Source organism: Myiozetetes cayanensis, unplaced genomic scaffold (genome assembly GCF_022539395.1).
Source record: "Myiozetetes cayanensis isolate MyiCay16 unplaced genomic scaffold, myiCay2020 scf14, whole genome shotgun sequence".
NCBI classification, from domain to species: Eukaryota; Metazoa; Chordata; class Aves; order Passeriformes; family Tyrannidae; genus Myiozetetes; species Myiozetetes cayanensis.
The window spans coordinates 4,634,436-4,660,443 of NW_026087048.1; the positions used below are offsets into that span (position 1 = coordinate 4,634,436).

General features: G+C 45.3%; 1 protein-coding gene across 1 annotated transcript in view; it reads right to left on the minus strand.

Annotated features, from left to right (window-relative positions):
• The window catches only part of ARIH1 (ariadne RBR E3 ubiquitin protein ligase 1), a 51,714-nt gene that overhangs the window by 23,590 nt on the left and 2,116 nt on the right, over positions 1-26,008 (minus strand). The window contains exons 2-3 of the mRNA XM_050309334.1: positions 6,165-6,232; positions 202-346 (exon numbers count right to left, since the gene is read on the minus strand). Of these exons, the coding sequence (XP_050165291.1) occupies positions 202-346; positions 6,165-6,232 (213 nt within the window). The remainder of the gene's footprint in view (positions 1-201; positions 347-6,164; positions 6,233-26,008) is intronic.

Here is a 26,008-nt window from a genome sequence, read left to right on the forward strand (position 1 = left end):
CCCATCATGCCTTCCACATATTTTTTCTTTCGTGTACCATTTTATTTGCACATCTCAACTGGTATCTGCACTTCTCAAAAATCACCTGCTTCCTTTTTTCTGAGCTTTCCTACACTGCTGCCCAGCACCCTCACAGGCTTTCTGCAGAAGAATGTTAAGTTTCAGATGGGCGATCTGGGGAGTTGCTGGTCAGGTACTCACCGAGTTTGGGTAGTTCAGATAGCAGATCTGACAGGACATATCCTGGGCTGACGACCTCGTGTTCATTTGGCGCGTCCGGGACTTTTTACTTGGATTAATTACATGACACTCTGCAAAGAGCTTCTCCAAGTTGCCATCAAAGTACCTGCACGACACAAGACACAAGGAAAATTTCACTCTCTTCTCTGTAAGTCATTGTCCCATTCTATTTGGAGTTAAATGTTGCTTTTAGTATTTCCAAACTTGAACACCCAGTACTTCTAACAAACTCTTCACTAACGCACCGCAGAGGTGAGTATTGGACAACTCCATCACCTCAGAGATTCTCACTTGAATTGCACAGTCCTGAAATTCACATACCTTCAATTCTTCAGCTGCATTTCAAGTAATTCCTGATTCTCCCCAGTGACTGCTTTGCATTATAACTAGAGGACAGGAAAACCAGAGCAAGAACATCCTACTTTGCAGTCCATCCTCAAGCACAGGTTTGAGAACCTCAGCTTCCATTCTCTTTCCAGTTTAAGCCTTCCATTTTTCCTAATATTCTAATCACCAGCCATTTGAGTATCTTTTGTCTCCAGTCAACCTGAGGTATTTTAACAACCTCCTAAAAAATGCAATTTCAGGCTTACAATGCTTCCAAAGATTAGGTACCTTGTGGAAAAGAGGATGCAAAATTGGTTGGGGGAAAACAAAAGACCACCTTCTTTCTATTTCCTATTCCCTTAAGAGAAAAGATACTGGTTTGCTTTAAAGGCTTACAAAAAGCTCCTCAACTTGGGGAGGAGGACCAGACTGGAAAGAATTGTTGTTAGGCAGCTCTGCCTCTTCCCTGGATCTTTCACATCTTTCTCCAGCTGCAGCAGCTGCAAAGAACTCATTAAATCAGACAATTAACCAGCTCCATCACCTGCACATACATCCCCCAGTCAAACCCAGTCAGTCATTCCCCAGCTCCCTCACAGCACTACCCACCAACAAGACCTGACTTACAATTAGAAGATATTCATTTTTCTGCTGTTTCACATGTTTCTCAATGCAGTTCACGTATTTTAGACCTTAAATTTCAGGACCCTGAACTTGGGAGGAGGTGGTGAATTCTGGCACTGCAGCATCCGTGAGGCTTTGCTGCTGTTCCTCAGTGTTAGCTCAGGGATTTAACTCAACCAAGTTATCGTGTTTGCCTTGAGGATTATATTTAGAAATCTATATATTATGTTTAAATATAAATATATAAAACTGTATATTTAGAAAATTTTAGCATGTACATTCAGTGCAGTCCCATGGCAGGCAGTATTTGTTTATAAGAGATAAATATTAACCTCCACAAAAGGTTTCCTGCTGCTCCAACTTCCAATTGCTCTTCCAGGCAGCAGGACCAGCACAGGACATGTTGCATTTGGGGAGAGCAGACACAGTTAGGGGGCTTTGCAAGGTTTGCAAGGAGAAGTTTTGAAGACAAATAAATGCACCTCGAATCCTGCCGCTCATGGCCAGCTAAATGCTTATGGAAATACCAGAGGTATTTTTAATGGAGGGCTGGTTTTTAAGGGTGAATATCCATGTGAGGAACTCGACTATTTTTCACCTGGAATTACTCACACCTTCTGAATACCCATGGATAGTATTCCTGCTTCCCCATGCTGTTTTCTTTTCATGCATTCTCTTCCTGGGCAAGTAATTTCCACAACTATTTGCACGTGTGTCTCAGACTCAAAATCATGCTGTCACTGGGCCACAACAACCCTAGGAAAGGCAGAAGAAAACCTGGATTTCCCTGCAAACACTCAATTCCAATGGATACTCTGGAATAAAGCTCTCCAACTGCTCCACCACTCCTTATGCAAACACACCAAGGGCTCGGAGGGAAGACTGTGCCAGTTCCTTCAATAGTTAGGAACGAATCCTAATTCCAATCACCATCCCTTTTCCCCCTTGCTCCAGTATCAGCACAGCCTATCCATGCAGGCAGATCTCCCTTTGCCCCTCCCCTGCTCTTTGCTCCAAGGATTCCCAGGCAGCAGCTCTAACCCTTCCCCACCACAGCAGATGAGCTCCTCACTGACATCCCCCCACTTCCCTGGCCCAGCAAACCTTTTCAGCCACCAACTTCCATTTCCATTCATCCTCCTCGAGCCCAAGGAGCCAAAACTAATGCAATCCCAGCCAAGATATGACCACGATTCCTACGGTTTCACCTGTTTCTGCTGCAGATCTCGCCCAGTGCACCCCACACCACGTCTACCTTTCTCCAGAGCTCCTCTGTGTCAGCAGCTCCATTTTAATCTCCACTAGAAACCCCAGATTCTTTTCCATCTCTGTGTTGATGGGACCTACCATGACACTTTGTACCACTTCCACTGCTGGGATCCTCCCAGCTGTCTGGATTTTTCCCTGGATCCTCCTCTGAACCAAATGCCTCCAGATTCGTGCCAAGGAAATTAACTGACACCAACATTCATCTCAAAATTAACTGATCAGGGATTAACAGGTTCCATCTAGGATCTCCAAGGATTTGGATTTTTCCTCGAATTCCCTCTGTTAAAGGGTTGGTTCTCTATACCTTCATCCTTATTTTCATCCTAAGGAGAAGCACAGGACCTTTAACAGCCTTTGAAATCCTGTGCCCTCCTCTCCCTTCCCAACGCAGACACTGAGTAAATCCAGCCCTTCTGATACATGAGGATTTGTTATGTCAGTTCTTCAAAATGCATTCTCCTCACCACTAAGTTGGGGTTTCTGCTATTTTAAAATTAATGGACAAACCAGTGAATTATTTTCAAGTCCTTCTGCTTACCAAGACCAAATCCATAACAGTCTCAAGTCTTTTTGGCAGAGGGATCAAGCTGTCAGCTCCTTTATCTCCTCAGAATTTCCTCCTGCTGTCTGTAACTGCCTAATCGCCGTTTTCTAGACATAATCAAATCCTATCCATGGGAGTATCAAAGATAAAAAGCCTTTTCACTGCAAAAAAAATGCTTCTAGTACACACTTTGGGATATTTATTTCCATGAAAGAACATTTGTGAGTGTCAGAGCATCAGTACACTCACAGTAAAAGAGATCTCCACATCTAAACTCCTGCCATACACCGTTTCTCATCTGTTCAGTCTCTGTTGGATGGTGTAAAGGACATTTTTGCCCCAAAGAAAGCACCTGGTACCTAGAGAAGAGTCAGTCTGGGCCATCCTGGCATCCCTCCTTTGCTCAGAGGGAGCAGGGACATGTACCCACCAAGATAAGCACCTGTAAGGGGCTGCTGCTCTGCCTGTGCCTCCAGGGATGAAATCAGGCCTTGGGTACAGCTGAGACACTTTGCCTTTAGCAAAATGACCAGGGGAGGCACAGAAAGCAGGAAAGCTGCATTTTAATCTCTTCATCATGAGGAGGTTCATCCCGAAACTCCCCTCAGGAGGGATGGACACCATCAGCCCCAGTAAAATTGGAAGGTAATGGGGATGAAGTTCTAAGCTAAAGCACCTCCTTCAGCTCTGTCTGAGGTTCCCTGGTCATTCTGCACCTGCTGCTCTCCTGTCTATGTGAATCAAGCCTGTGAGGCACAGGAAAACAATATTTCACATCTTTATTCTCCAAAACACATGCAGCATATCAGAGGCTGAACCTGAGTACTTCTTCCACTATCCACTTCCATCCACTCCAACCCCCCAGTTTTGCTTTCCAGCACAAATAATTAGTGTTTCACCGGTGGGACGGGGCAGTTTGTTAATTGTGGCTGTTACCCCATGGTAAGTGGACCTGTAACACATCTGCCCTCTCACCACCACCGTGCAATTATTCCATGACAAAGGTGGCCCAGACAATAACAACCTGCTCATTAAAAATATGCATAACAAGACCAAAAAAAAAAAAGTGGTTTAAACCACGGAAATTTTCATGTCACGAGCTCAGAGCTCACCACTTATCCAAAAAGAAGCCACCTTGTTTGTGTGCTTTACTCCAGGCCAGGTTTGATAAGGCTGCTGTGAGGTCATGCTGACTCACCGTGAGCTAAGGTAAAACAGGCACTGCCAGGGTACTGTAAATACACACCACTGAACAACACGGACTTTCAAGTAAAATGCATGTTTTGGGGGTTCCCCTCCCTGCTTAAACCTCGCCTATCACCAGAGCAATCACAAAATCCTCCTGAGCCCTATGAGCTCTAACAGAGCTGAGCACTCCAAAGGAGTTCATGAAGTTATTTGGTGAAGAAGTGACAGAAGGCAACACCAGGTACTCCAGAGATCTCGTTTTTGTGTTTTTCTAACACAAGACATCAATCAGCACCAAATCTGTGACCAGTGTGCAACAGGTCTGCATAAGCAAGGGTCATGCATTCCATTATTCACAGGGGTAATCCTATAGCATTAAGGTAAGTATTTTAATGAGTATGTTTACCTGGGGATTCGTAGCTATTAATGGGCACTTAAAGTGTTTTGTTGAAAACTGTAAAAGCCTTAACAACAGCACCTCACATGGAACCAGCTGACACCTCCCTTTGAACCTACTGAATAAAGGGATGACATTTCAGCAACACTTGTGGAGAGGCACCTCACAGGGAGATGGAGGCAGCCAAGAAGGGTGAACTTTAGCCTGACCAAGAGAACCAGCCCAAGAAACTCAAACAAAGAAGTGGACACACACTGCAGAGCAGGAACTAAATCAGAATGTTTAACAGCTGCAGCCAGAGTTAAATAGTGGCTATATTTGTAACAAAAAGCTTTCAGACTTCCAACATTAACTCAAACAGGTCAATCTCAGGAAAATAAAGCAAGGACTAGAAAGCTGTAAAAAACACAATCACTTCAGAAAAAGGAAAAAATCCAGGTTAAACAAAACATGAGAGATACCTGAGCACCATCACTGGAAATGTTCTACAAAGGGGGTTAAAGGTGTCCTAAATCCATTAGCCCAGGACAGCAGAAATATTTATACTCCAAAATAATTACTAACAGTCTGAAAACCTGTCGCTCCTCCTTCCCTGGGTGACAGAGCACCAAACTACAGGGGCTCAGTTAAGTGACATTTATCATTCTTCCCACCACCAACTGCTCCTGGTTTACAGACCACAGAGCTCCCATCTTCCTATTCCCTGATTATCTGGCAAAGGAAATGGTAATTAAGAGAAAGTTAAACAAACAATCCTACCAGGCTGAGTCCTTTTGCCCTCACTACCCACTCACTGGCCATTTAACACTTGCTAAGACCAGCAAAGACCACAACAACCAGTAAGACCCTTTACAGTCTTTACGGTTCCTTCTGGTCCACATTAATTGTCCCCCCCACCTTCTGAAGTAAATTGAATCCTGCAGCTCCCTGAACTCTCTTCAACACCAACACTGGCATTGAAAAAAACCCACAGCAACTGGATTTGGCCTCCACTGTGCAACAACGAACTATAAAAAGTACCTTTACCAGCAACATTCCCCAAATGGGAATCAAAGATGAGAAATAAACATAAAACACTCTGCTCTGAGGGGGAGGGAGAGGCAAAATTCAAGCCATTAGTTACACACACAGTGAAGAAAACCTGAAGCTGCAGAGATGAAGACAAGGCAGGAACATTATCAGTCAGGAACAATTTAGTCTTGGCCAGACTAGTAAATAAACATGTCAGGAATATACATGCCAGGATGACAGGCAAGAGCAGCTAAACCCAAACCCAAAACACTTGCAAGATAACAGGAACCTGTTCCTGCTTGCTTATTTCCACAGCCTGTCCAAATGCTGTGCCTGTATGTGTTCAAACTGGAAATCCCTCTTTCCAATGGGCAACTTCCACAACTTCTCACTCTAATAGGGATTAATAACATTTAAACCAGGAGTCACTCTTAGCTGGGAAAGGGGGAACATTTAGAGCTTACACAAGAGATTCTCCTGCCACACACTGTGCATCCCTCCAGCCTCGCATTAACCCAGGAACAAGCATTTCTTGCAGGTCTGAAGCACAAGGTGGGTGCTTACCTCTCCATCAGCTTCTCCTTATCCCAGTTGAAATGGCTAAGCAGTATTCGAGTGATAGTCGCTGGATTCTGGAGAAAGAAAGGAGAACCAAACATTAATTGAGTAACCAAACTGGTATGAGAACAAGCAAAGTTTTGAACAGGCAAAGGGGAAATCAGGGGGTCTGATAACAACATCTGTGTAAACAATACGTGGTTACTATCATAAGATAGACCTGACAGAGAGAAAAATAATAAAAAAAACCCCTACTTCTGTAAATCCAAGTGTCTATATAAAATGAAAATTTGGCTGAAGACTTAAGGAACAGGTCAGTTACTGCTACCACATGAGACGATTAAGTGCCAACAGCCAGTGTGCCCACACAATGCAACCCCAGGATGTCTGCAAAATGCAGGAAGGGCTGATTTCCATCCATCCATCCTACCCATTTTTGCCAAAACCTCCACACTACCTGCAGAGCAAGAGTATTCCTTGTTCGTCCCAGCCCTGACCACCAAAACACTTGGGCTGAAAACTCTCCCAGAACACAAGTGGCTGCCAGTGTAAGACGACAAAGTCCTTGGAATTCCCCAGATGTTCACAAAGCACAGAAAAGATCCAGAAAATACTCACAGAACCACATAGCTAAGGAAAGAAATAAGAGCCTAGAAATGTCAGAAACAGGATGGAAAATAAAAGCTGATTTTCACTTGTGTACAAGTTTCTCTTCCAACTAAATCTGTACCACCAGCCAAGGGTTTGGTTACATGAGCTGGGAAACACAACAAACCTGTTGTTCAGTTCTGTTACACCCCAGAACCACGGTCTAGCTCCCTAAATCCACACCCTGGGCTCAGTTTTAGGACCATTTCCATGCAAGGGAGACAACAGCAGCCCCTGAGAGCTGCTGTGTGTACTTTGCCATCTGACACCAAAATGGAAGTTTGCCTGAGGGCCAATGTTCAATGGATGCTCTGAAGCCGCTGAAAAGTAGGACAGAAACCAGCAATGTGATTTCCTGAGCCCTCCAGCTACAGCCACAACGTGGAGATGCCAAAAGCCAATGCTGTCGTGTGTCCCCCCCTCCCCCCGCAGCGATCCCACCCCACCCATGCACGCCCTGTGCTCACCAGTCCATCCCAGTACAGCCATTTTATGCTGCAGTGCTGCAAATACTGGCTCAGAAACTGATTTTCTCTTTACCTTTAAGTTGTTTTTTTCATGGAATCGCTTCCCCCAATCTGTTTGATTGCCTGACCACACAAGCAGCTGCATTAGCACGAGGGGAAAGCAGGGCAGCATCTTTCATCACCAACACCAACAAAATCTTCACTGAAATAAAGCCCTCGGGTGAAAATGTAAGCACAAAGAATAGTTTTGTGGTTCATACTATAAAAAGTGACACTCCTCTCCTTCTGCAGCGTGTTCTGACTCTTACTAATGCCAGCACAGATTGTTTAAGGCCAAATTAAGAATTTTTCCAGCTTAAAAAGCCCATGTGAACAAAAGCAGCTTTGGAAAGGTTAGACCAGCTGGGATGGCAAATCTACACAGCATGGGGCAGAAAATACCAGAAATGAGGACTGCCAAACACAGTGTGGTGAAAATGTGGTCCCAGGCCATAGCTGAACCAGTATCCCAGGTGATGTGGATCCAAGCCCTTCACTGTGATTCATGAGGTGCCTGGTTGACAACCAGATGCCACCAGCTTTCCAACAGCATCCATGCCTGATCCAGCCCGGCAGAGAGGGGAGCAAGCAGTTCAACTGCTCCAAGTCAGTCCTGCCAACAAGAAGCTGTATGGGAATTTAAAGATCTCCTTCACCAAAAGGCTCCTGCAGCAGCCTCTTTCAGGGTTTAGTTTTTGTTCTTTCTAGGTTACTTTGCATTTGGGTCTCCACAACATCTTTTCCTGGAACTCGATCTGTATCGTGCAGCAGTACCTAAAGGAGCTCTTAAAAGCTCACTTAGACACAATTCCTAGAGCAATTTAATCAAAGATAAAAATATACCTCAGTAAATAAACCAATCTTATCTCTAGATTATCTTGGTTATGATACCAGCTCCTATAAGTCTAAATTACAAGTTTCAGACAGCAAAGCACAGAGCTCTTCAACACAAGGAGCCTTCACTCAGCCCAGAGATCTGCCAGATGTACACAGAAACACTACTTCCTTAATTTCTCAAGCAACAGCATTAAGAGAGCTTTAATTAAAATCAGCCTGAAGTCTTGTCCTACCTTCTGCAACAGCAGCCCACTTGGCCACTTATTAAGGCTTCTGGGAATACCTATTAATCACTTAATAGGCTGAGAGGCAGCTGAGGTAGTGGTCTCTGGCTGACTTTTAAAAAAGACAGAAGGTTCCCCCTGCACTGCAGGATAAGTTATGGCATATTAATAAGGAACTCGAGTGGTCTGCAGTGATTATTAAGCACAACAAGGCAGATCCAGCCAATACCACTCTCCAAAAACCACGTGGCCATGAAGAACAAGAGGGTTTCATTTGTGGCTTCTCCAATTTCCCAACACATTAGCACTGCATTTTTCCAAAACAAGATTCCCTAGGTCAGACTCCCCCAGGTATCCCAGCAGTGCACTGTCAGTGTACAAAGCATGTTGTTTAGGATTATACTGTATTATCACCTTCTCCTGCCTTGCTGTGCTCCAGCTTCCTCCAGCTCCAGGTTCAACATGTTCACTTAAAAAAGAAAAGGAGACACCAGCAGCACGACAAGCTCCTACCAGAAATAGCTGGGCTGCCTGCTTTTGCTGCCTGCCACATCCAAGAGGTGGTATTTAAAACTAAACTGCTTGTTTCATGGATACAGAAGGCCAGGATTAACACAGCCATGCCCTTGCTCATCCCTAAACCTCGGCTGGCAGCACACAGGGAACACGGGAGACAGGGAGGGAGGCAGCAGGGAGACAAACTACAAGCTAAAAACAAATGCCAAAACCTCTGGCACGAAGGACTTGCAATTTAAGGCCAGACACACCACCAGGGTACCGGGAACAGCTGCTCTGTGGGAATTGCTCCCGTGCACACACTCTCCTCACAATTATTTGGGAGCAGTGTTGGAGGAGTCAGCCACAGTACCCACCCCAGCAAGAGGTGTGTCCTGGACCTTGGGCATACAGGACATCAAAATACTGTGATGTTTCAACACCAGTTCTGCTCCAGCCCTTCATCAACACTGCGCTGCTGCACGAGCCCCCAGCCATCGCTTCCGATGCTCCCGCTGCGAAAATTAATGGAATATTTAAACAACACTGTGTTCCACAGCACTGGGATGGTGCAGCCTCTGCTCTGCAGCTGCTGGGCTTCTCCTCTGGCACGGGGGATTACTGCCTACAACTAACACCACCAAGATTAGTTATGAACAGGCTACGCTGCTGCTCAGACGGGATTACTCCCGGGGCTGGGAGCGTGTGCTCCCACTAAGGCTGTTTTCTGTTTACAAAGAGGAATTTTCCTAAGGAAAGCAGCCAGAAACGGACAGCGAGCAAAGGAACAGCCCAACATGACCGTGGTGTGATGAAAGCTGAACCAGCACATCTCCCTTACAACAGCACCTACTAAATTTTGCATGTGGGAGCCGAGGCGCTTTGCCTGGAGCCGAGGGCAGCGAGCCTGTTGATATCCAGATAGGAACAAACCCGAGGAAAGCAGCCATTTTGTTGAAAATCTCCGGGCACGTCAAAAGATTCCCTAACAAAACATTCCGAACAAAGCTCCGTCCAGAGAGGAACATGCTCAGTCCTTCAGCAGGGGCTTATATGTATTTTTTTAAGGCTAACAAAGCAGCCAAGTCCCAAATGTGCTTCAAACAGATCCCACTCCACCACAGCTTTTCACTGGGGGTATTTACATTTACTGTCCTTATCTGTGTTGCCATGCTCCAGCACACCAATGCAGGCAGGAGATACAGCCCTGCAAAAGTCTGGACTTCTTCAAAGAAGCATTATTAATTCAAATAAACTCCTTAATTTAATAGAATTTAATTCAACTGGAAGCTTGGTCACTGATATGAGTTAGAATTCTTTTTTGCTGTCAAAATAAGAAAGCATGAATTGGAAGGAGGAATCTGGATGCACTTAAATGCATAAATGAATTATAAATTAAATATTATTACGACATTAGCTTAAATCAGAATTTCCAAGCAGCACAATTTGCCGAATGACAGTTTGGAGCACTCAATCCATTCATGTTTCCATCCATCAAGACGAGCTGCACAGTTAATTCTTGCTGTTATTACCAAGAAAAGCACATTTTATAGTTCAGTTTCTCCTCAACGCTGGGAGGAAGCTCCTGGTTCAGTTTCAGCATTCACTGAAAACAAAAACTTAACCTCAGTTCTCCAGCAAAATCCTTTCCCATATCCTTGAAACATGGTATCGATAAATTCTTTTGTTTCTTTCCATGTCATGCCTGGTTTTGTTTTCTACACCTGGCAGCTTTTCAACAGTTTTACTCCCAACTGCAGCACCTCCATCCCAACAGCAGAGGCTTTTACAGCACTCAGGGTTCGATGCTGCTCCCAGCTGGGTTTTCCACACTCTGGAAACACTGGCTTTGCCCAAGCCTCGGACATCTGTGACCAGTGCAAACCTCAGCAACGTCCACTGCCATATTCCATGGGGGCATTAGTGACAAAACAGGATTTAAATTCCCTAGCAGAAGGAAACTGATGGTTTCCCACCAGCTGACAGCAAAGACTGAGAGTTTTGCTTGGTGGAGGAGCAAAGAGCCATCAAAAGCTAATGCTGGCCTGAAACCAAGCAGCACAAACATCTGCTCCAGTGAAGTGGCACCTGGGGACAGGGTGTCACCACCACTGTAAATATTTAACAACCAAAACCCCGATGTTTGCAACAGGAGAGCACCAAGTGGAAATTCCCGCTGCCCTCCGAGCATGTGCAGGATCACACAGGATCACACAGCATCTCCAAAGCTCGACACGTGCATACCCTGCCAGGGAAGAAGAGCTGATAAATAACCTACATGTCAGGTTTTATGGGAGCAGGGAGAGCAGGAGCAGCCTCACCATGGGAGGGATGCGACCAATACCACACATAGGGCACCAAACAGTTGCTCCGTCGGGTAATACCCAAGTGGGCATCAGCCCCAAAATCTGCAGTCACCAGGTCTCTGCTCTTCACTTGCACCTCTCCCAGCCCCACACAGGTAGCCTCAGACATCAACACACATCTAGAAGGTGGTTTAGGTCAGCTTTTAGCCTGTTAAAACACATCACAGTACAATCCTCAGCGTAAGGTTTGCGCTGTTCTGCCAGGGCACTGAGCGACCTTCGTCGTCTGTGGAGATCCATTCACATCCGTTCTTTCCAGAGACAATTACAGGAAATCTTACAATCACAGAGGCTCATTTCTAGCAGCTTAATAAAACTCCCAGGAACCCAATGAAACCTAAGTGCTGAGTATACTTCCAGGACATGATCTCCTCAAACTTGCCAGTTTTTAAGCACCACCAATGGAGCACTCTGAGAAGCTGCTGGAAAACTTGTGTGTAATCCAATATTCCCTGGCTCCATTACAGCCAGAACATCGGAGGGTTGCTGTGGGAAGAGGAGGACAGCAGCTAAACAGGTCAGTCTGCCACCACCCAGCCACCCTCTCTCCTCTGCCATCCCCTGAGGCCTGGCAGGGAATCACATTTCTGCCAATAGCCTGGTTTATGGGAACAGCACAACCGCAGGTGGATCTGAGATACTCCTCACCTTCCAAACTCCTGGTTTAGACAACAACAAAATCAGTGCTGCTCATTCTCTACATATCCACTGAGGGGATGGTCTTTGCATCCCACATCCCACTGAAGGCACATGAAATGAATTTTTTGAGTTTGAGCACTGAACCACCCAAAAACATACCTGTTTCCTGCCTGGAAATTTCTTGGGATTTCCAAACAACTCCACATCAAGCCAGGCTACTCTGTGACTACTGTCATCTGCTGTCCTCCATCTGGCATTTGCCACCTCACTCTAACTTCACATTAACACATCCACAGCCTTCAGCTTTGACACCCATCCTCTCCTTAGCTCCCTACATCTTTCTTCATCTCATTAACTTCCCTTCACACATCATCTCCTAATGCTGAAAATTAAGTTTTATAGAATTACTGAATTAGTACCAGTACGTGATGGCACCAAATGGCAGCTCAAGCTGATGATCTCGGTTTGTAGTAACTTATCTGCACTTGCTGAGTGTTTCCAGCTCTGATGAACATACGCTCTTCTAGCAGGGGAAGATAATAAAAGGCAACTTTGGAGAAAACTCTATTACTTCAGTTAATTGGTTCAAGAGACAAAAATTAAGCAGTCAGCTGCTTTACATTTTCTCTGAGCCTTTTGGAAAGCTTTCAGGTTAATGATTAGGAGCTGCAACGAAGAGCCATTGTCTAACACGGCTTTTAAAATCAGAAAAAAATACTAAAGCAGCAACGCCAGGATGAATTAGCAAATTTGGAAATGCAAAAACTGAATTCACACTGTAATACTTCTAAATAAAAGGAAGATGGGATGGATTTGCCCTGCTGCTCTTAGATGACTGCAGAAGCTTCAACAAATTAAAAACAATCAGGGAAGGCATCTTCCAACACTTCAGCTATGCTTGCTTCCATACCAGGAGACCTAGGGTTTGATGACAGAGACACATTAACCCTTATTTTATACATTTAAGAACATTTTGGTTTCTCCTCTCTTTTGCTGCAGTTCTGGAGTATGAAGTTGGCCCTTTGCAGAGTCTGTGGACCCACAGGTCTGAGCTGATGTTTTACTGCCCACAGCAGCAGCATCACCTCAAGTATTTCCTTTCTTCTGGTGTCTCCCAGCACAAGAAATCCCAGCAATATGAGCAAAATCTCAGCAAATCTGGGTAAGCAACATAAGCCACAGTTCCAGTTTCCGGAGTTGCTGCTGCACTGGGAACCGGAGTGGGATCACATGGGTGCCAGAGTACGCTTCAGAATGGGTTTATTCAACCCATTGCCTCCCACTCATGGATCTGCAAAGACTTGCCTTAAAAGAGTAGGAGAAGGCGATGGCATCATTTCCATGTAATGCTCCCAGTTTACTATTTCAGCAGCTCCGTAACATCTCCTCTCCCGCTGCGGGGGACGCCCAGAGCCCACAACGCTGGGGACACTGAGAGAGGAGGACCCCCAAAGAAGCTTTGGCCACCCTGAATGGAAAGGACCAGATCCAAGAGTCAGAGTCCCTGCTAATCACCAATTTCCCCCTCACACCAAACCTCCAGTGCCGTAGAGCTGCTCTGATAGGCTGAGAATCCATGAACCACAAATGGGTACTTAGGAAAAGCACTAACAGACCTGTGTGTCCTAATCCCAAATGACGCTCAATCACCTTCCCTGCCCATCCACAGTGTATTTCAGCCCCTTCCCTCTTGACACCACTGCTCTTCCAGATCCCTAGTCTCTGCTTTTCCTCTTCCTTCCTACATGACCCCAACCCTATTAAACTTTTCATCCCACCACACTTAGTTTGGACCTGTCCCACAGTTACTGCATTGTTCCTATACAGGGACCACAAACATATCCAGCACCATCAGACATGAAAAACTCAGTTTTCTCCAGATCACAAGCACCCCGATGGCAGAAAGAAGCAACATCTGATACTGTCAGTTCTGCACAGTCTCTACCAGAAAACCACATGGGGACGGTTTCAATTCTCATCTCAGAGCAATAGAACAACTCACTAATGCCTGGCTTCAATAAAACATGCTGTGTTGCTTCAAGAGGAAAGCAAAAGTGCATTTTGCCACAGAAAGAAGCGATGCTGAATGAAGGCAGAGTTTAGTGACTGGCAATAGGTACCAAAACACCTCAGCTTAGCCCAAGAGCAGGGCTGATAAATCCCTTCCCTTACACAAGACTTCAGGACGACTCCAGCCACCCCGAATGGCTCAACTACTCACCAGCTCTATTTCTGCCTGAGATGAAGTAACAGCTCCTCAGATTATTATTTTAACCTGAAATAGGGCAGTAACTGGGCAGGACCACACCAAGGACAAACAGCTCAGACAGTATTTATTTCAGCAGCAACACGAGCTCACTCAAGCCCTGGTTCCTGGACCTGCCATGGGCCGGTCGGTGACGGGAGCACAAGTGAAGCAGACACAGGAACTGACCCGGGGAAGGGGTCACTGGTTTATTTTAACCCAGGACGGGATCACCGTGTGGCCAAACAGCTCAGCTGGCACAACTCAGACAACACGAACTCGCTTCCAAGAATTTTGTCTCAGTCTGCCAAGGGCCCTGTGTCAGGCAAGTTAAAGCTGGGCCTTGCCCATGTCAACAGACCCCCAGATCTTCCTGACGCAAAGACTTAAAACTATAAATTTAATTATACTGGTGTATAGTTTGATGCAACCTACAGCCAGAGGCCCCATTTTTTTCTTCCATTATCCCACCGGCTGCAAAGAGCAGGACTAGCCCTCTCCACCTCACTGTCTGGGGGCTGTATTCACCTGGGCTATCAAACCTCAGATTCTGATAGTAAACTGTGGCAGCACTGCCACTATCTACAATGACGTGTCATCAACATAACCACGTGAGCCCAACAAGACAGAAATACACTTTATTTTTTTTTTAAGGTCTTTTATTAGTCAATGTTGGAAAGACTGGAAGTGGCATATGTCAGGTCAGCTATCCATCAAGTTGATAAAAGGCAAACAAGCCAAAGCACTACATTTGGGTTTCAGGGGAACGCTGTGTTCAGTGACTCAACTCCTGAGTGACCTGTATAATTTTGGGAAAGCACAGTTCTGCTGATATGAGCTCCAGAAACTCTCCTGTTCAGAGGCAGAAACAGATGTTAAAGGAATAGAGCTGAAAGAGGAACTGTACATCTGCTTTTTTTTTTCCTTTAAATCATTCTGTGCAAGTCTTATGGAGTCCCAAAAAAGCTTTCCCTGCTGTTTACTCCTATCAGTACATTGACTTTGCTCTTCCACCAGTCAGCACTGTCCGCTGCCAGGTTCTGGTTCAGGGCTGTACTCACAGCCTGGGCTCTATAAATCTGTAGGAGAAGGGCACTGTTCCTCCCCATCACAGAGGAAAACCATTGGCTCTGGTAGCTCCCACCTCCAGCAGCTCCTGCGGTGTAAAGAACAGGTCACTTCAGCCCTGGTCAGTGAATGACTTCCACGGAGAAGCCCTGGGTGCTGCTGACCAGGATTTTGCACTTCTTTAGGACAACAGAACTTGGTTTTTGCTACTCTGAGAACGTTCAGAGGCATCACCTGGTCCATGGACAGTTTGGGCAGTGTTAGGAAGGTGCTATGAGTAGATCATTGGAGTTATCAGAAGCAACTTGGGTAAATACTGATGTCATGGCAGACTTGAAACGTTCAGAAGAAATCATGCGATCTCTGAGAGGATGAAGATGTTTTTCTGACTCTCAGTATCACAGTAATACTGAGAAGGGTAAACTGATAACTTGTGTTCTTTTTCCACAGACAGTTTCCACAGCAGGTGTGTCTGCAGGCTCCACTGTGCACCAACAAAACAACTAATTGAGTTTCTCTGGGTTAAGCTTTCTGAATTCTCTGCAAAGGGCTCTCAAATTGTCCTTTTCCTGTCTCAAAGGTCCTTCCAGATGATGATTAAAGGAAGGGTGTCCCCTCTTTAGACAGTGTGCAAGCAGAGGATCAGACCCCAAGGATATTCAGCACAAACACGTCCCTCAAGTGCTGGGGAGTGTTGGGTGATCTGTTTCCCACCTGCTTTTGTTCCTGGGCACTACCGGAGAACATCTATCACAGGGTGCTCAAAGAGTTGTGTAATACAAAGGATATAAATAATCCAGGCAAGCTGTACATCACCTCAAGACAACCACTCTGGATTCCTAAAAATCAGCTCTTTCCAGGATAACCTGACTGGAACAGAGCTTTATCCCCAGAAATCAGAGTCCTCTGACTCGCAGGTTCTTGGGGGAAATAATTCACTATGCAAAAAATCTCACAGATCCTGAATCCTGACTTCCACTTCAGAACATTATATATAATTAACATTTTCCAACAAATATACAGACAGGAAGAAGAAAATTGTAAGGGATGAGAACTTCTTCTGTGAGCACAATGAGGTGGCACCCACAAAAACCTGTAAGACAAAGGTCATACGTGACAACTAAGCAAAAGCCATCCCAGTTAGTAACTTCTCTGGTGGCAGTGCCAGGTTAGCTCAGAAATATCTGGATACATAGTCACTGGTGGCATCTTAACCCTTCAGAGACATTGTGACTGATGACAAACACAGGTTTCGCCCAAGAATTTGTAGTCAGGGGCGATTTACAAGAACATTAAAGAATTTTTACAGAGAGAAAAAAAAAATCCTTAGCATTCTTCCATGTTCTTTCTCCTCCAGGCCTCAGTTTGGTGAGCATTAGCTATTTTATTTTTCTTCAGTTCTCTGTCCCTTATTGCTTCTGATTCTGTCCCTTCCTCAAAGCAGGCACCCACTTTTATGCTCCATTCCCGCTTCACTTAAGACAGTGAGGGATTTTTCTCTGCTAACTGAAGCACCACCACACACCATAGCATCGTAGGAAAGAAGAAAAGCATCTCCCTTGGGCTGACTTCATCTCCTCACCGCTGGGAAAATCTGTTTTATACAGGCCATGTCACCCTGACAAACAGGCAGTGAATCCACCCAGTGATGCCTTAGTCTACAAATCTCAATCAAGGAAAAAAAATAATAATTTGGCCATCTTAACAAACTATTCAGGCCCAGGAAACCATTGCCAATGCAGCAGTGGCTCGGGGATGTAATCTTTGGCAGCACCTCTGGGCTGGCAGCAGCCCCAGCACAGATGTGGTTATGGCTTGTACCACTTCCCTGCAAAAAGCAGCTTTACCTGCAAAAGCACTTTGTTCTGCTGGCACAACCTGCATCTGCACTTGGAAAACCTGCCAGTATCCTTTCCCCAACAAGCCTCTTCTAGCTCAGACCATTTTTTAATGATGACTTGGCAGTTTATTTACCATTACTCTGCTCATTTATTCTTACTTAGTTTTACAGCCAACAAAACACAGCCCTGGCAACGTGTTATTTTATAAGCCGGGATTTCCGCTACAAGAAGTAATTTTGCCTGTTTACAGCCCAAAACTTTTCCCTCCGAGGGCTCTGCAGGAGCCACCTTTGAAGGGAGGATATTCTGGAGGCATGAGGAGTTTAGCAATCACTTGTTCATTCTTGTTCCCAACAAGATATACCTCAAATTCTAACTGCAGTCTCTAATTGCTGCAGGTATTTTTAAGCAGCTACCTGAGCTCCCTCGAGTTCAGAGAAAAGAGTCTGAGGGGATTCGATTCAGAAACAGCAAAATACAACTTGTACAGCAGTGGGGGAGAATGGGAAACCTCCAATATTTTCACCATTTTCTTGTTTAAGGCTCTGAAGACTTGCCTCTACCCAGACTTGCACTCAGGAGTGTTTCTAAAGCAGGTGAGTTAAACCAGTAGGAAGGTGCAGACCCTGTTCCCTCCTCCCTTTCAGTACAGAACAGGGAACAAACCTGGATGTGCAATTCGGTATTTGATGGACCGTGCACCAGCTGACAAGAATATCCCTTGTCCCCTTCCCAGTAAAATATTACTGTCATCAAGACACTGGGCTTCTGCAAGAGAGAAACCCACCCCATCGGTCCTGCTTTGTACCTGATGTGCAGAACAGCAATAGGAATAATTGCATTAATGAACGGGGAACAATGAAGTGCACTGAGCAGGCTGGCACCCAACCTCCCCCAAACCCCAGTGCTGCCTGCAGAGATACCTGGCAGGGGACGGCAGGACACCAGTCAGGGAATTACACCGTGGCACAAGAGAGGGACAGGGATCCCAAACACCCTCCCTCCAGACAGTTTCAGTATCTACCATCCCAGTTATCCCTAAAGACAACTCCAAGCCCTTCCACTGTCCCACCCTAGCAGTTATCACCCCAGATACCCACATTTTCAAGTATTACTTTCAGCTCCATTATCAACATAAATAAGGATATTTCAAGCCTGTTGTTCTACCAAGGCAAATAAAGAGACTGGTTATTACAGAACAAGCTAATTTACAGCTAAAATGTCTATAAATCAAAGAGTATCACCTTTATTTGCTCAGAGAGCCTTTGAGGCCTTGCAGAAGTATTACAAACTATCAAACCAAAGGCATCTGACACATTTCATCATATCTTCATTGTATTTAGAAATTGATATTTTTTTATTAAATTGTTATTTTCTAATATAGTTATTTTCCTCCATGCATACTAGGTGGGATTTTACTCCAAAGACTTTCCACTTTACACTGCTGCTAAGAGTTGAAATGTTGCTCTTCCTCCCTTTTTATTAAAAAGTTGCTGTTCAGCCAAGCCCTGTCACCCCCAAGTTCCTGCTCTGGAATGTAACCTCAAGACACGGCTCCTCCACACTCTTTCTCTCCACATCTTTCCTTCCACTCTGTATTTCTCAGATTCTAGATGACTAGGATGCAGATTATTAGGAGTTAACTTACCCTTAAGTTATTCTTCCCACACAGGAAAGCTCATTCCAAGGGAGACTGTTTATTCATGTGAATCCTCCTGGATTCCCCTAAATCCCTCTCCACATTTCTATCTGCCACACAAAGGAATGCTGATTGCATTCGTGCTTTGTTGCACAAGAACACACCAAACCCACACTTACCACCTGCAGAAGGGACCAAAATTTGGAAAAACTCTCCACAGGTCTTCCAAAAATTAAATATGCACCTGTAATTATACACATAACCAGAACAGGCCACAGAAACATTGAGGTGAGGATTCACAAGCATTTTTTTTCCTGACAGCAGAGCTGAGCAATTAAACACCATCACTTCTGGCAACTGCAGCAAAGCAACTGCTGAGTTGGGCTGAGTGATAAGAGCAGAGAGGAGGCACTTTAATCACAGAGTTCCCAGATTCCCTTCAGTACTTGGCCCTGCAAGCAGCTCTATCCAGGCAGTGAGGGAATGGGAACTGCCCAAGACAACATCCATGCAACCACGATGCAGGTGCATGTCTCTGTCCACCCCAAAAAGCACCTCTTGGGACAAGTGTCAGGCACTCAAAGCTCCAGAACAGCTCGAGGTTGTTGGTGTTTCCAGCAAAGGGAGCCAACCAAGCACAGCCCAACTGCCTCAGCTCAGAACAGCAGAGACAAACCTCGAGGAAGTGACCCAGAGCGCAGCCCTGCACGGAACAGTCCCCGTTCCACCAACCTCCACACACAGCAAAGCAGCATAGCGTGGTAAAAACAGCCATGGCCTGCTGGCATTTTTATACAATCAGGTTGTTCAAACAGCAGCTCCTTCCTCTGTGGCTCTGGAGAGGTTTTGTTGAAGTTTTGCTACCCTTTGCAGGGCAGCACCTGACATGCTCCTTCAGGGCTGAGCCAGCTCACTAACACCAGGAAGGAAGTGGAAACCTTCAGAACCACTTCAAATTTTCATTTCTTTAGCTTGGAAGAAAGTCTCTTCATGCTTTCTCCTTAATAGCAAAAGTAAATATTAAGTTTTAAAAAAAAAAAATCTTTGAACTAACACCCAAAGCAATCAGTTATTTTGCCAGTTAACTATTTTCAGGTGCAATTATACAGATTCTTCTGGTTCTACTAAGTGTGTGTTCTCCACTTTGAGAAGACTTTAACTGTGCCCAAGTAGAATCCCCTTGAGCAGGAGCTCCTCTCTATCCTGATTATGTGCTGCAAGAGTTTCAAGTCTGCATCCTTCACAATCCTACTCCAACAATCACAGACAATTTTTCTGAGGGGCTGTAAAGACAATAAGCAAATATCCAAGCTTTTAATTTCCAAGACTGGGATTAACTCCTCCAGCTCCTAAATCCCTCAAATCACAAAGCAATGAAAGGCTTGATCTTCTGTGAATTAAAATACACCCTCTCCACATGAAAAGGCATGTTTGTGGTGTCATAGTACATGGAGGGTGCCTTAGACCAGGAAGTCAGGCAGAAAACTGAGTCTTTTCTTTCACACCTTTGTTTCAGCAACAAGTACTCTCTCAAAAGACCTAATTTTGAAGCAGATGGCCAGGACAGGATCCGTGTGCTGATTGTGATCCGTGTGCTGGAAACGAGAGGTGCCACGTGGTGCTCTGGGACAGAAGTTTTGAACCAAGAAGATGGAAAACCAGGAGTGTCTTAGACAAGGCTGGGGGCAAGGATCTTAGTGTGCCAGCATCTGTAAGTGGGCACCAGTGAGAAACCACCAGTAGCTCACGAGAAGGCCAAGAAGCTGAGTTTTAGACAGGTGGGGTGTAGGACACCACTCTGTTACTCCCAGGTTACAGCCAAGAACCAGCTGCTCACAGGGTGAGCAATTGCTGCCCTGTCCCCAGCAGCTGTGTTTGGATCCCCTCCCAGATATATCCCCAGAGGACCACAACCTTTTGCTGTCACACAGACGTGCTGGAGCCTGGCAACCAGGACAGGCACCGTAACATGGTCATGGAGAAGCAGTGCCATCCACAGGGAGGATACCAAGAGGATACATCTGTCCCTCTGGAGCCAATTCTTTGCGAGTTCTTCCCTCTACACCGGCTGGGTGCCTCACCACTCTCAAAAACTGCCCAAAACTGAAGGCAACACCACTGGCAATGCCAAAATGCACCACAACTGCCCAAGACACTTGCACAAGGCTGACTCACTTCTTCCAAGGGACTTAGATCCTGTTGAAAGTTATCTGCGTAAGGCTTTGGATCTGAAATGATTCCCAACATCTGGAAAAAGTTCTCAGTCTAAACACAAGGAAAAGATTTGATGCCAACAGTTATAGCTGAGCATTGTGTACATAGAGTGGTTCAAACACTCACCACAGTGAGCTCCTGCAAATACCAGCACTAATGACTCTGTACTGCCACACCACATAAACAAGAGCATCTGACATTATATGGCACTTCAAATTCTGAAAAGCCACCGACTTGTGAAGTACAAACTCACACGTGAAACTCAACTGCTGAGGAAGCTTCCCATAGCAGTTTTCAGAGCATTTACTTCCACAGTGTTTTCTTCACAGCTCAAGATCAAAAGCTAAAAGCAAGCAAAGGAATCCTATACAGGCCAAACTCAAGGTTCCCAATGTTCCTAACACAAATCACCTGGGATGGTGAAGATACTGCAATATTATCTGCATTTCCATTATCAGATTATTATTCTTTTTTCTCTAGCTGACACCCTCACCACCTTGGAGCCTCCTGCACCAACATCCCACACAAACCCAGCAGCCTCTCCTAAACATCAGGGATCTGATTCCCAGGCAGAGCTCAAATGCACCATTTGGCATTACCGAGTAGCTCCGAACCCTCCCAGGTGTTTTACAACAAACGAGGCTGCAATTTCCTCGCAGTTGCTGCAGCTACTCCATGAAATTCAGCAGCTTGATGTGCTTGTATCCAGCCAAAAGCCTCCCAACACTCTTTATGGCTGTCAGTGATCCAGCCACCAAGAGAAAATATCACCTCAATACTCAGATCCCGCTAATTCCAAAGTACCAAAAGTCAGGAGGACTGGAATCATGACCCCTGACAGGTAAGTCTGGGACTGAGCTACGTAGAAAGGACTTTCAGCCTTCGCTGAAACGAGTCATTACGTTCTCCAGAAAGAAAAGGCTCCTACAGATAAATTCTGTACAAAACCCCTGACTCACTGTTAGAACACAAGCTCAGCGTGGGGATCAGCCACCGCTTCCTTCACCCATCACACCCGACACCACCAGCAGAGCCACATTCTTGCTTGTCTCGTTCATGGAGTAAAGGAGAAGAGAGATCAGTTTCAAAATAGAAAACTGAAAGCAATTCAACAGGTGCCAAGGACACCTGAATAGACACAGGGCTGCCCTATACTCCCACAGAGATTCAGAGGTCTGGGGTTTATTTCCTATTAGGAACTTTAACACATGCAAGGCTAAAACTGAGGGGTCAGAGCTTGGGACAAGAATAAAAGGGGAAGAAGCCATGTCTTCATTTTTCATGATGCTCCAACACCCAGAAATAGCACTTGTTTCGCATCAACTGTGGTCTCAATTCTGACTTCTCCGTGGCACATCGGCTTCCAATTTATAGTAGAAACAACCCTTCTACTTTGCATAGCAAGAATAGTCCTGCTCACTGAAATTAAACCCACAGGGAATAGCAACAACTGTATTTACTATTCAGCTTTAGCTTTTCGGAAACAAATGTTTTAAGTAGCTAAAAACCGAGTGTTTTCAGTTTCACATTGAAAATATCCCAATCCACACCAGTCCCCATCTGAACCCCAATGCCCCTGAGAGAAGGCTGCCTTGGTGGGATTTTTGGAAAATTACATGGAAACAAAAGCAACCAGCATCAAATGCTTTCACACGTGGCCAACCGTGAGATTTACATTTGGCCAAACAGAAACCTAAAGCATAAGCAAATGGGTCATTTAAGTACAAAGCTGAAATTCCTCTGGAGACTTAACAAAACTTTTCTACCCGGAAACGCTGAAATTTAAAATAATACTAAAAAAAAAAATAAATTCTGTTATACTCAGAACTGCATGTCTTGGCAGCCAGGGAACAAACAACATGTCATTTCCAAAAGCTTTGCAGTGATTCCTTATCCCAGATTCCAGGAATGCTTTGTCACAACAAAGTTTATTCTATTCCTTGGAAATATTAAATGCATTCCTACTATAATGAAACACCTTATAAACACCACGTGACAGAAACATGGAGTTCGACAAAGCATTTCCTTCCAGCATTTAGGGCCCTGACATGAATTTTACTATCAAATAAGTAACCAAGGGAGGTTTGCTGGGAGCAGACCCGGATGGAAGCAGCATCAGCCCCGAGTGCTTCCGCCCACAGACTCCCACCTAATGCTCGTCAGGCATCTCCAAGCACTCCGAGTTTCCAAGATGTCATCTCGAACACCAAATTCAGTTCTAAGCACAACCCTGTACAACAGCAGCAATTCCTGTTGCTCACTGGAAAGTCATCCCTGTTTTGGACAACATTTTTGGAATGTGCTGCCCACAGTACACTGAATTTCCTAAGTTATGCCTGGAAATCAGGATGTTTTGTCCCAGCAAGTAGATGCTGTTCAGTAAGACCCCTCCTGCAACAATGGGTTTGCACTCGCTGTGACAGAGCTCCATTTAATCAGGGCTGTGGAATTTTGGGGGATATCTGCACTGCCTCAACTCTGCTGGCCTCTGGAAAAAGCCACTCCTCAACAAACATAGCTTTGTAACTTTAGAGGGGCCTGGGTTTGGGCTTATTTTAATGGCACAGCTTTTATCCAGTAAGGACCTGACCTTCACCATGTAAATGAGAAACCTATATTTGCTGCAAATGCTCTGATGTTGCACATCCCCTGTTCTGCTCCGAGACACCTCATTTAAAGCCTTTAGTAAAAAGAAAAGGTATTTTGGGGCTAGACTAACTTTTGTTGGATCCAGTGATGTCACCTCCTTCCAGCTAAAGGCCAGGTTTGAAGCTCACTATGCTCATGATCACATGGCAGGTCAGGCACAACAACCAGTCACATCCAGGATCCTGATCCCTGCTGTGGGATGGGGAAAGGAAACACGAGTCCCAACTCCCTTTGTGCTATCTCAGAGCTTCACCCCAGTACTTTCAACACCTCATCATTACAAAGTCCAAAAAGTATGACTATGGTGACACCACACTGATGTCACTGGAACGCTCCAGAAAAAGGTGAGCAAAAAGGGGAAATGAATCCAACCTGGAAATACTGGAATTGCACAAGCTTGCAACAAGGCAAGAACGCTGGGCCAAGCCGGCTACAGAGGCACATCATGTGCTCTACTCAGAGCAGAAATAAATATGCCATTCTAAACATTTTCCGAGTTTATTTTCAGAAAAATCTAGAGCAAAGATGGAAATAGCAATCTCATTAAAAAAAAATGTTGAGAGTGGCAGCAAATTATTTGGACAAAAGTTCAGAGAGGAAGAATATGGGCAAGACATCCAACTGTGGGAAAATGCCTTTGGGAGGAGGAAGCCTTTTGTTCCACACCACCTCTGTGTCTAGGTTTTTACAGTCCTTTGCTAAGTTATTCTGCCAGCGGCTGGAAAACCACCAGAAATCCGCCTGTTTACTCAGACAACTAAAATCCCAAATACCCTGGCAAATGGCTCTCTGCTCCACCTCATCAGCCACAGGACGGAAGGGATACTCCGAGCTGAGGTTTAAAAGTCTCAGTCAAGTGACAGCACAAGGTTAAGGGGTTATTCATACCCCTATTTTTGCATTCGGAGAGCAAGGGGAATTCTTGTTGAGCGACACATGGAGTCAAATCAGATTAGGAGCAAAAGTGCCAAATACTCCGCAAAAATCACTATTAAACACCTGAAATCCTGCTTATGCTCAGGCAAGAAAGAGCAAGTGTAAAATATTCTGAATATTTGAGACATTCTGAGACTTGCCTGGTTCACTGAGAGTTAGTGTTCTTAGGAGGCCAAGTGACAGAGCATTTTGGTGCTGAGCCCACTCCACGCCACAGTGAGAGTCACAGGGTCTGACCAGGGAGTTTGCCACAAGTTGGCTCCTACTTCTGCAAAGTCCCCATCAGATCAAATCCCTGTCCTGAAAAATTCACGTTTTTCCTTATAGAGGAACTGTATTTGGAAATGACTAAACGGAGGGGGAAATAATTTAATTTGGTCCCTTCAACTCTAGCACTGTCAGCTAACAAACTGCCCAAATGGAGTGTTTCAATACAGAGTTACACCTGCCATGGCTCAGATAGCCTTTCCAGATACTTCCTTTTCTTCTTGCTGCATCTGCAAAACAAAATCCCATTTATACCTTACTCCTGATCACGGAAAAATCACTGATTAGAGAGCACAAGACCTCCAGCTGAAGTTTTCACACTCTGCATTACATCCTCCCTTGAACAAATAAGTTCAAAGCACTCAAAAACATAACCACAATCATCACCCTTTGCTACCAAGAGCCCGACACAGACACGCAGGAACTGAAGCCATCCAGTACTTGACTGGAACAAGTGAATCACAGCTCTGCAACTGAGGATCCGCAGCAGGATCCCGAGCCAATGTGACTCCAGAAAAGGTTTACTGAACCAGAAAAGCAGCAGCAGCAATCCTGGTTGGGCGCCAAACACAAGGAAATAAATACAAGGGAGCTCTGGAAGATTTCACCAGCAGCCACACGAGTGGGGATGAGCAAATCCTGAAGCGCCACCTGAACTAGGGTCACTCAGCTCCAAAACAGCCCAGCGATCCGATGGCAGGAAGTTGGCATTTAACGGCCATCCACAGCAACTAAATGCTTTCCTACCCTCTTCTGATGCATTCCAGGACTTAAGTTGATTTTGGATCCTGAGTTTCCCCACGACATTCTGAACAGACTGGCTTTGTGCCCCCTGCTCTGCCAAACCAGGACGAACCACTGCAAAGGCAGCACCAGGGGCACAGCAGCAGCCAGGAGAGCCTGTGGGGGCAGATCTGCAGGGTCAGGCCTCCCACGGCCACCCCGGGACAGGAGGAGCAAGGCATCATTACCTAAATCAACTTCTCTCCACTAGTTCTGCAACGCAGACGTCAAGCACACACACACATCAAACAGTTTAAGGGCAGTGTAAGGGGGGGAACAACTCCCTCAGACCAGAAATCAGGACCTTGTCTAAGAAATTAGTTCACAAAGAGCAGACAGGTGAGTCCAGCAGCCGGGTCTGGAAAATGCACAAGCAGGAACACACACAACTCCTCACTGGCACAACTTTTCCACCACTTTTTTTTATACAAAAATAAGGAATAAATATGGCAGAATCTGTTCAATACAATCAGTACGGGCCATGATTTTCACA